The sequence below is a fragment of the Marmota flaviventris genome, chromosome 14, assembly GCF_047511675.1.
Source record: "Marmota flaviventris isolate mMarFla1 chromosome 14, mMarFla1.hap1, whole genome shotgun sequence".
NCBI classification, from domain to species: Eukaryota; Metazoa; Chordata; class Mammalia; order Rodentia; family Sciuridae; genus Marmota; species Marmota flaviventris.
Genome location: NC_092511.1, coordinates 229,332 through 240,987, shown reverse-complemented (window position 1 = coordinate 240,987; position 11,656 = coordinate 229,332). Strand labels below are relative to the sequence as shown.

The window sequence follows — 11,656 nt, the reverse complement described above, 5'->3', positions numbered from 1 at the left end:
AAATTGAAAAGTCTAGGAAAGACTAGTAAACCAGTATAGTCTTCTATTTAAACTCTATAAATCTGTGTATATAACATGAGCGGCACTGGGAGTGACTTTAACACAGAACTTGACACAAGTGAATGAAAGAACACCTGGAGTTTCTAATCCTTAACTGTCAGGTTTCATGGATTCAAATTCCAACCAGGTGCTGGCTCTGTGCTGTGTAGGTATCTAGTTAGTGAGTGAGGCTGAAGCAGCATCCACACAGTGGGCAGCAGGAAGCAGCCATTCAAGGAATCCACTTGTCCCATTAAAAAATGCAAAAGAAGAAGGGTAACGCTTGTCGAAACTTCCTTGTTAGTAGTATTTGTGGGAAGTAGATCCCACTGATGTCCTTTATAAAAGTGTAGTTTTTCATTCTGTGAAATGCTTATATTTAAAAATACTATTTAGGTAAGTCTAAAATAACACATGCTTAGGCTGGAGCAACAGCAGCAACGACAGACAGAAGCTTCATCAGCTCCCACTACCTTGCTCACCAGCTGTGTGCACACCCTGAAGCCGCCAGGCTACCCTGACCGCTCACCCAGCCAGTACCAGAAAGCATTGGGCGGCAGGCGTCGCTCTTGCTAGAGGAACTTAGAGAACTTAAATTTCTCCCTATTCATGAAAAGGGGAAAGGGAGAAAGGAAAAATATCTCATTTCATGTGCCTAATATATTTGACATGAAACTTTACTTTTTCCTGAGTGTATTTCAGCAGAAACGTTAGCATGTTAGTAATTTTGCTTGCAAACCCAAAACAAAACAAGAGCCTTCCTGGGAAGTCAAACCATTTGTTTTTAGAGAGCAGATATAGACATGCCCAAGGGTCCCGCTTTAGTATCTCCCACCTCTACCCCACCTCTACCCTGACACACATTTTTTCTCCCCCAACAGACCTAGGGAAGAGAGCACGCTGACGATAGACAGAACTGAGCCACTCTCCGCGATCGCTGGGGGACAGTGACTTTAGCCTCCGGTGGAGGCGCGGGTCTGCGCGCGCGAGCGCACCTGCACCTTGGCGGCATCTCGGTGCCACCGCCCGTGCAGCTGCCGGTTAATGGTGGAGGCTTTTAATCCTCGCCCACTCTCTCCCTTTCTGGGACTGTGTTAGAACACCTTTCCCAATCAGATCAGATCGCCGACTTGGAAGACATCCAGCTCTTGCCCAGAAAGCACCAATAAAATGGGAAAGTGCGCAATTGATTGATAATACATTTTACAAGAAAAAAAAAAAATCAAGTAAACTATGGAACCGAACCCTCACAAAAGTGCTTGGCTACATCCAAAGAATCAAACTTTCTTAAAGACGAAGCCCGGGAGGAAGTGCCCATGAGCAAACGACCCGCGGCCGAGGGTCCAGATTCGGGGCGCAGGTGGAGGGCCCCGCTCCGAGGCCCGGGAAGGGCGCGGGGTCCTGCCGTTCAGGGCGGCCCACGGGGACCCGAGCGTCGCCTTCTTCAGCCCGGGGACCCGACTCGGGCGGTGAAGACAGCTCGGGTCCCGAAAGCGGCTCTGGCCTCGCCAGCAGATTCCTTCAAACCGGACAGACGCTAATTGACTTATTACACAGCGAGGCAGTCAGCATCTCCTTTTTCAATGGCCCAGATCTGCATTTAGACAAAAACAGATCCGAGTTCCTGGTAAAGGCGTTTCTTCCCATCCTGTCACGAGTGACAGGAACGGGGAAACAGACTGCGGGAGAGGGGACAAGGAGGCGGGAGCGAGGGAGCGCAGAGGAGAGGACGCGCGCGGAGACGGGGAGGAAGGGGCGGGGAGACGCGGGGGAGGGGCGGGGGCGGGGGCGAGCGGGCCGGGGGGGTCTGACGAATACCCGCGCCGGCTGGGAGCGCTCGCGGCCCTGATGAAAGCCGCGCTCCGGCCCTGGGGACCCGCCTGACGTCGGCGGCCGGGGGGATAAGAAGCGCGCCAGCCGAAGGGCTCGGCGCGGGCACCCGGCGACCGCGATCCCCTCGGAGCGGCGGTTCGCGTCCCCTGCGCTCGGGCGCCGCGGGCCATGGAGTAGCGTCGCGGCCGGGCGGACGACGCGGGTGGACGCGGGACGGACGCCCACGACGCGGGCGGACGCTGGGCGCAGGGCACACAGCCGGGCGCAGGTGGTGGCGGGCGACGCGGGCAGGTGCGGGCCGGGCCTCGCGTGGCTGAGGGCGCCCGGGCTTGGTCCCTGTGGCGTGGGACGCCGGCGGACCCGAGGCCGGGCTGCCGCTGCGGGCGGCGGCTTCCTCGCGGAGGTGGCGAGGCGCCCGGAGGCTGAAGAAAGTTGTGTGGACGCCGGGCCCTGGCGGACACCGCGTGCGGGGAAAGTTGAGGGCGCGCGGCCCCGAGGCGCCGGTGTCACCGCGCTCGCCCCCGGCACCGGTCCCGGTGATCTACAGAGCCCACCTCCCACGCTCTCCCTCGGTCCTCGCGGCCCCACAGCCCTACGACCCGGGACGATGCGCGCGCCCGGGCGGCCCCTGCTCCTGGGGCTGCTGCTGGTGCTGGGCGCAGCAGGGCCCGGCCGGGGACGCGTGCAGCCCCAGGGACCCACGGACCGGCAGACGTTGCTGCGGCTCCTGGTGGAGCTGGTCCAGGAGCTGAAGAAATACCACTCTGGGGAGTCCAAGAGGCTGCAGGTCCTCAGCGAACCGGACTTTGCCCTGGGCCGCAGGGAGGCCTCAGACTATGGGACAGACTCAGAGGAGCAGAGAGTGGGTAAGTGTCCCGCCAGTGTGGACCCTAGGGAGCAGAGAGAGGAGAGGGTCCTGGCTGTGTGGATCTGAGGGACAGAGTGAGTGCTCTGGGCAGGCAGTGTGCACAGAGAGGAGCAGTGTGAACTGGGGTCTGCTCCCAACTGTCTAGCTTCCATGTCTGACACACTCGATTCATATTTACTTGGAAATGGAAATGAGAAGCACATTTTAAAAGATAAGTCAAGTTGATTGTTTTTTAAAACCAAGGGGTATTTTTTTTTTTTTTTTAAGGAAATGGGAATTCTGTGCCTGAGGCTTGCAGATAATTGCCCCTAGTTTGCTTATAAGATGTGGAGCTGTTGCCTAGGTCAGGAATGTGCACCGAACTGGCGTCTGTTATTTTGGAAGTGGAAGTATTCTAAGCACAGCATTTCAGCTGAGAAGAAATGGTCCAGAGCTTTCCCCTATGCATTGGCCTTCTCAGAGCAGCTGCCCCACAGGGAATTTCCCAGGAAAGCATGCAAGCTTTTAATGCTTTCATGACACAATTAGGTCAAATATGATAAGGTCAGTTTATATGGATTGACTCAGGTGAGGAGTAAATGAAGACTGACACTAGTTTCCCCCTTGCACGAAGAAGGCTCCAGTGCATCTGTCCCTGTGCAAGGAGCAAAGCATGCTTCCGAAGTGCAGCATCACATACATCGCAGCAAAGTTCCTAACCCACATCAGGGGACAGAGAGTGACCAGAGGACTGTTAGAAAGCAAAGGCTGGCATCAAAGAATGGCAGGGCAACAGTGCTGGAAGCAGGTGCCAGTGCAGAGCAGGGGTGTGGAGCTGGCTTGGGAGCCTTCTCCTGGGAAGTCTTAGCTGTCTTACAGGCCAGGCCATTGTGCCCTTCCATTCACACCTTCCTGGCAGGTGGTTTAGGCATTTAACCCTTTTTTCTAAATATATGTCCAGAAAAATGTAATGTTCTATCACTCAGCTTTTGTTTGAAGGGTCAAGTTTTCTTTCTAGCACTTTGAATGTCATGGGATTTGATTTAAAATGAAGTGTCTAAAAGTGATTTGTTCCTAGCAGCTAACCATTTAAGAAACAAGAAGTCTTCTTCATCCTGCAGCTCTGTGGCCCCTGTTTCTATCCTAGTCATAGAGAGTAGACAGATATCACTGGAACTTTATGAGTAGGTAACACTATTTGAAGAAAAACATGTCCCTGATGTAGTCTTCATTCCATTGTATGTGAGGATCCAGGGGGCTCCCATGCATGATGCTGTGGCTAATTCACATTCGTGGGTTTCTCGACTTTAACTGGGGATCACATTAAACATGGTTTCTTCAGCCAGTGTAACATTTTCTCCCCCTACAGAAATTGTCCCTCGAGACCTGAGGATGAAGGACAAGTTTCTGAAGCATCTCACAGGTGAGCCCTCCCCCCACCCCCCGCCCCGCTGCCTTCCCTGCTCCTCTGTTCTCTGTGTCTTCATGGCCTTCTTCTTCCTGTTCCAGGTCCTCTTTATTTCAGTCCTAAGTGCAGTAAGCACTTCCACAGACTTTACCACAACACCCGAGACTGCACCATCCCGGCATGTAAGTGAGCGGCCTGCCTTCTGAAATGCACTGGGGCCGAGTCTTCACTAGCTAAGAGTTGGGCCACCATCCCCAGAGATCGGAAGAGATAGCTAACCTCTGCATCAGGCAGTGCCACACTGAACAAAATTTACGTAGTCTCTGGAATTAATAATTCACTGGAATTAGTCCATGCTTGGAGTAGGCTGAATGCTTTGATTCACTTTCTCATTTTGTTTATGAATTCTGGTGTGGTGTGTATATTTGTTCTGCTTAAATGTGACAATCAGACAGGTGAAGCATGAGTCGTTGAAGTACCAGCTGCCTGTGCAGAGGTCTGGGGTTTACATTTAAGTTGGCCTGGAACCTTCAGGTCACATTCTTGATCTTGTCCAGTGCTGTGATCTTTTTTTACATTAGTGATAACCTCATCACCCAAGAATCTTTCAGTTGTTTCAGAATTCTGCACTTCAGACTGCCTTATTTTCTAGCAGAGAAATGTCATTTGCTCTCATATGTCCAGTTCTCAGTCATGGCTGTCCCCTAGGGCTTCTTTCCTTTCTCCTTGGCATGCTTCCAGCTGTTTGGCCATAACAAAACATTTTATTTCCCCAAAAGTGGCTCTTTGTGCTCTTCATAAAGCTATTTTTTAATTGGGACAACTTCCACTTCATTCAAGGCTGACAGGAGAAAAACCATGAAGACTGCTTTCAGAGACCACCAAGGCCAGCAGCCTGCCAGAGACTAGGCATCTATCCTGCCTTCCAAACAGAGCCAGGTCACAAGAGGTTGTTTTCCTTGTGGGGCAGCATAGCTGCCCTGGTGGTAATGTGCATTGTTTAAGAGCTGTGTCATACACCAAGAACTTTGCTAGGGCCATTCATATCACACCTATGGGTCTCAGCCAGTCTGGTAGCTTGTCTAGCATCTTTCACTGTAAGTAAAGTTCCTAGGTTCACAGGGAGCTTTTCTTGAGCACCACACAGCTCCATCTCAGCTCATGGCACATTGACTGGAGCACCTTTATTCCCACTCCAGCCCTGCTTTCTTTTTGTTTCAAAATCACTCAGATGCTTCCTGGGGCCAAAGAAGCTTTTTATTGTTTAATGTGCATATATTTTAAGTTCAGTATTATCTTATAAGAGTAGGACCATGAATTTTACATGTGGAAGTGACCCTAAAGAAACTGCTAATCCTTTCATTTACAGATGGAGACAATTTTAAATTGCTCATTTTCAGTCAATAGGTGTCAGCAAGGCAGGATTCAGGTATCGTGTGTCACTCTCTGCAGTGTCTTTTCCAGGATGCCATGTTATGCCAATGTTGGCCACCTCCATTTGGTTGCAAAATACCAAAACTCCTAGTCACAGTTCACCCTGAGTCCCCAAAGGTGGAAGGCAACATGTGTGTGCACTTAGATGTGTGGCTGCCTTCTCCTCTTCTCAGCCTACAAAGAGCTGGAGAGCTAAGTTGACCACTTCTAGGTTGCTTTAGGCTGCATAAAAGCATATCCCTGGAATCCTGACATGCTGGAAGTGAAAGGGGTCTCAGAACCTTCTTACTCTGTGGTCCGTGGGAGCCTGCTAGAATGCAGAACAAAATCCCTCCCAGACCTAAGGAATGGAATCGACATTTAACTAGATCCCTAGATGAGCTCTGTGCATTAGGGTCTGAGGGGCAAGATTAGACACATCTGGATTAAACATAATGGGCACCAACTGGGATCTCTAGACAAATTACAAATGGAAGTATTTACAGTTTGCCGATTAGACCATCCTTGAGGTGACCAGCTGCCAGTGGGTAGATAGTTTCCCTGCTTGGAACACAAAGAGTATGAACTCTGAATATTTAGAAGGTATACTCTTATTTAGAGGTGGAGTAAGTTCCTTGTCTGACATACCGTGCATACCTATTATTGTCAATTTACCCATTCATTCAGATTCTTAGTTCAGTATGAGCACTTCCCTTTTTAAGTTGGGTTTTGTTGCTTCTGAGAAAGAAGTGTTAGTAATTTATGAACAACTGTAGCTTTCCACAGAATTTATCCTGAGGAAATTCCCTTATGGCTGTGGTCACAGAACCTTTCCATGGATTCTCTGAGGTAGCACCTGGTGGAATAGAGGAATGGGGAACACCAGTCTGCACTCAGAAACTAATTTAATTCAATCTCCAGCACCCCTCCTCCTCAAAAAAAAAAAAAAAAAAAGGAAAATTAGCTTATTGGGTTTTTTTGCTGTCCAATCCGGGTCTGTGTTCCGCTAATGTGACCCACTTTCTTTAGGACATTAACACACAACTTTTTGCAGCATGGTCAGCTCAGTTTACACATGACCTAAAAGTTTAGTCACGCAAGGGCATACTAAGATTCTGTGTTCTTGTAAGCAACACTACAGGCATTTCCATGAGCTCTGACATCTGCTTGTGATGCTGACATCCTTGAAGAACCATAAATTATTAAGGCAACAACTTAGAAGCCATGAATGTGGATGACAGAGTCTGTGTCGTTTCCAGGAAATTCAAAATATTTTTTAAAATGGCTATATCAGTTTATATATTTCCAAAAATTGAAAAATCTACTGTTTCTTTTAGTGTTGTTCAGATAACTGAAAGGGTCTGTGGTTTATTTTTGCTGTAGACTATAAAAGATGTGCCAGGCTTCTCACTCGGCTGGCCGTCAGCCCAATGTGCATGGAAGGATAAGGTAAGCTCCCCACAGCTGTGTTGGCCACTCCCTGAGGGTCAGAATCTGGTTTGGGATATGAGGAGCTCAGAGTTAGAACACTCATCCTTTGGCGGAGGAGTTAGCCTTCCTGAGAGAACTTAACACTCGGAATAGCTCAGAAGGCTACCATGAGGAGCAGGTGCCCCCTACTGGCGGTCCAAGCAGCCCTCAGCCGTCCAGCCCGAACTTAAACAGCAAGGAGCAGGCTGGTGGCTGACTTTGTGTAGAGGTGTGCCTGAACTAGGTAGGGCTCACTAAGAACCATGCCCATTTCCTTTCAGGCTTTCATTCACTCACTGCCACTGAAAAGTGAGTACCAGTGCTACTCAGTTTACAATGGGCTACGTCCCAGCAAATCCATCATCAGTCAAACATGCAGTACGCGTAACCTAGACAGTGTGCTGGCTGGAAGATGTGGCTAGAGGCTGCTGCTGCCTCACAAGGAAATTGTAGGACACATCAGCCCAGGAAAAAATCAGAAATCAAAATCTGAAGTACCATCTGTACCTCGTTGTTACACCAGGGTAAAGTTAAGACATCGTGAGTCAAACCATCCCAAGTAGGGGCCTGTCCATATGTGACTAGGTGTCCATGTGAATTTTATGCTGTATCTGATAAAGGTTGGGAATCTTTTTGTACCAAGAGGCTTCAATAGAATAGTCATCCTCTTTAACTGTTCTCATCAATGGTTTTCATAAGCTGTAGTGGCAGACACGTAAATGAATTCTCAAGAGTTTAATTTTACATTGGCCTCTCAAGGTGTGCTGTGTCACAAATAGTATCAGCTATTGTCCAGGCAGCCAGCAATGGCTAGGAGGTACAGCTTTACTTTCCTGACAGATGCCACAGGACCACCACTAATCCTGCACCAGCAGCAGGTGACTGTAGGTAGTAAGTAGCATGGTGCACCAGCTCGTCTCAGCAGTGTATGAGTGTGGTGCTTTCACACGTGCCTAGTGTGCAAAAGCAGCAGAGGCCGATTTGGATTCTGCTGTGTGCTGAGCTAGTGCCCGGGTGCTTCATGGCACTATCCTCACCATCTTCACATCCTCTTATCCCCATCAGGAGCAAGTACCCCTGGAAAGAGGAGCAGCACTGAGGACAGGGTGTGTGGGTGCAGAGGGTTGCAGAGGTTCCCTGGCTCGCTATTTGGTAGAGGTGTTCTGAAGCCAGTCAAAGCCAGAAAGTGCAGCTTCCTACTTCCCTCCACATCCTAAGCCCATCAGCTGCCTTGTGGCAGGCAGGCAGAATACTCCTTCAATCCATGAACAGACATATAGCCTACTTTCTTTCAAGCCCAGAACAGACATATAGCCTACAAGTCTCCCATGGGAAGGTGTGGGGAAGACAGGGCCTTTAGCTTGCCATCACTGTTTAGATGTTAGCCACACACCCTTGGAAGTTGCCATTCACTTACAAGTGGGGAGGGCAAAGGTGCCCTTGCCCATCTACAGAGCTCCAGCTACATGTTGCTATCTTCTGGGCAGACCACGGGTGGACATTTGGCAGACCATCAGGGACACTGGGCTTGTGTGGCTCAGCTCTGGCCTGCAGAGGGATAAGATCAGGAAAGTAGCCAGGGGAAGGCATCCTGTGTGCTGAGCCACAGGGCCCTGGCATGGCCTGCTGTCCCTTGGTCACTTCCCCATGTGCACTGCCAATTGTAGGATGAAGGCATGTGTTTGCATGCTTCCAGGCCCAGGGCCACCTGCTTGCTGCAGTCACGGTTGTCACAAATGTAGCCAGGTTCATTTTGGCCAGGAAATGGGTAAATTTAAAACAGTGGGATTTCTACTGTGATGTTTTCATGACTTTTATGTTTTAAAGATTAAATTCTTCCAAAAGTCTTAAGTTGCAATAGCTAACTCCTAACTGGCTGGGTCACCAGTGTAGACACAGGTCAGTTTCTCTTTGCTTCACAGCTTGGCTTGGAACATCAGTGAGACCCTCAGAGGCAGAGCACATGTCCCATGACACCCATGGTGGGGATGATATGCTGGGAACCCTAAGCAAATGTTCTGCCAAGTGGCCATGCCATGTCCCTCTGCTGTGCCCAGTGGCCTCTTCTCCATCCCCACACACAGGCTGCAGGGTAAGATCCCACTCTCAGCACCTGCCCAGAGTCCAGGAGGGCAGGTCTCTATATCGGCCAGGAGCAAAGGTCAAACTTTGGGCCCCTTCTCTGGAGCTCACTGACCTCAGACCAAAGAGAAACTACATTCCCTACATCAAACATTCCTTTACAGGTAGTTGGATGAAATGCCTGAGTTCAGGGATATGTTCAAAAAAGTGTAGTTCTGAGCAGTATATGTAAATATCTGCTTTATCATACAGGCTACAGCCTCTTAAACTTGCAGATGTCCCCCACTTTTAAAAATGACGGGTAGGGGCTGAGGTTGTGGCTCAGCGTTAGAGCACTCATCTAGCACATGGGAGGCCCTGGGTTCGATCCACAACACCACATAAAAATGCATAAAATAAAATAAAGGTATTGTGTCCAACTACAACTAAAAAATAAATGTTAAAAAAAAAGAATGAAGGGTAATCATTATTCTAGGAGTACCAGAAACCACAGCACTCCTTTTGCTCACCTGTGAATAGAGGTAGAAAGCTGGCCAGCCATCTGGCAGAGTAGCCACCAGCTGCAGACCCCATGGAATGAGCCTGAGGCTGTGACCACACACAGAGGGCCAGGCAGCTCAACATTCCTGTGCTAATGCTAATCAGAGTTCCCATGAGTGGATGGTTTTCTTCCTTTGGTGCAGTGGGCATATGGTAACTGCAAAACTGAATTATTTTCCAGAATAAATGAGACTGCTTTTTGGAATGCACAGCTATATGCACACACATAGAGACTCCATGTTTCTAAGTGTGCTCTTAAACAGCTAAAGCCACAGGTCCTCTAGCACTGATAACAAAGTGTGTGCAGCCACATGACACCAGATGCATTTGTTTTCAGCTGGAAGGAGCCACACAGAGGGACCCTGAGCAGTGCCTTGGAGACCAGCCGGACAGCTCTCCACACCCACTCCATGTGGACAGAGGTTTATTTTTACAGACAGACTCTTCCAAAATTCCTTTGCATTTTGTAAGCTGTTGACACTGTTTGCAGATATGTATTCAGTAAATCAGTGTATCTGACAGAGATCCTTGCCACTATATCTTAAAAAACAAGAGAAAACTTCACATTTGATGTGCAGTGTTATGAGAGACTATTTCATTTTCCAGATTAGATGAAATAAAAAAAAAAATTACTTTAGAAACATAGGGAGAATCTTAAACTATATTTTCATAGAGCATATAGTATGATTCAATATTTTGTATTACTTTTACAATTAAACTCCCAGAATATTATTTGGACCTGCATGAAAAATTAAAAAAAAAAAAAAAAAGAGGTAAATAAAAACTTCAGTCATGTTTTGAAGACAGTGGAGTATAAATTTGTGAATATATCCAGGCCAGTTCCGTTTGTTCTTATATGGTAAATGAAAAACAGCACTCCTGCTATTGTGCAATATGTAAATACTGTAAATAAATAATAAATGAACAAATGTTGTTATAATGAAGAGTTTTTGGAGTGGTCCTTTACTTCTCTTGGGTTCATCACTGGGCATTTGTGGCTTACACACCTGTCAAGAGATCCATACACTGGCAGAAGTCCATAAAACTTAAAAGGCATAAGTGAATGGAATTCAACAGCTAAGGATCCCTGTAAAGGGCAATTAGCATTTTCTAAAAGCAGAGGTTACTATGCATCAATGACATAATCTCCTGAGGTAGCTTGGTCTCTGCTAGTTAAGTATTCCAAATAAGTTGTATCCACTGTTTCCCAGGTAAAGGAATTTTAAGACTTGTGAACAGTTAGGGTTGGATATATCTTGAAAAGACATGGGATCTAATTAAAAAGTTACGTTAAACTCACAAAGCAGAGAGTCCCTGGCCACAATGTGAGCAGATGACACCTAGGGCAGCTGTAGGGACACAGCATCATTCTACAGTTTGAGAGTCTGCTTTTAAGATGCATATCAGAGAGAACTACAGCATTTTTTTTATTTACAGGGATGGAAAGGATTAAGAAATACTCCTGACAATGGGATTACAAAGCAATTAATGACAGGGAACAGCCCTGACTGCTTACTTAATCCTGCTTCCCTACTGTGGCTGATCATTTGACCTTTTCTTTCCAGTTCTTTAGCTTGGGGACACCATTATCATATCCCTAACCTAACCTCTGGAGTTTTCTGTATGACACAGTAATTCCGCCAGGACCCTCACTCAGGGTGTCCGTCCCCCAACTCTCCCTGTTCTTAGGTTGGTATTCCACTCAGCCTTTCAACAAGGACTGATTTTTTGACTAAAAGTCCTCTACAGGTTAGAGGTCACCAGCTTTGAATGCAGGACCAGGATAGGATAAAGCAAACTGCCACTCACCTGCTGAGTGGCAGGACAGCCCAACCACCACCTCCACAAGGAGAGTTGAGAGTGCCTCCGTCCCAGGGCCCCGATGTCTTCCATACCTAGATGCCAGTGTAAGTGGAACAGCTTATTATTTTCATCATTTTACTTCCTAGTACCAAGGGTAAATATGCACATACACACCACAGACCATCTGAAAGTGACAAGACAGACGGTTTCTCAATTGTTCC

At 48.1% G+C, this 11,656-nt stretch overlaps 1 protein-coding gene across 1 annotated transcript; it reads left to right on the top strand.

Annotated features, from left to right (window-relative positions):
• The first annotated feature begins 2,479 nt into the window (after positions 1-2,479).
• Positions 2,480-6,988, top strand: Alkal2 (ALK and LTK ligand 2). The gene is made up of 4 exons (XM_027937765.1): positions 2,480-2,738; positions 4,089-4,142; positions 4,229-4,309; positions 6,924-6,988. The coding sequence occupies exons 1-4, from the start codon at positions 2,480-2,482 to the stop codon at positions 6,986-6,988; spliced, it is 459 nt and encodes a 152-aa protein (XP_027793566.1).
• The last annotated feature ends 4,668 nt before the right edge of the window (positions 6,989-11,656 follow it).

Bases quoted from the DNA above. Each gene is read 5' to 3' on its own strand.
- Alkal2 (XM_027937765.1), top strand. From the start codon at position 2,480: ATGCGCGCGCCCGGGCGGCCCCTGCTCCTGGGGCTGCTGCTGGTGCTG. The intron at 2,739-4,088 runs GTAAGTGTCCCG...CTCCCCCTACAG, and splicing joins CTCAGAGGAGCAGAGAGTGG to AAATTGTCCCTCGAGACCTG. The intron at 4,143-4,228 runs GTGAGCCCTCCC...TTCCTGTTCCAG, and splicing joins GTTTCTGAAGCATCTCACAG to GTCCTCTTTATTTCAGTCCT.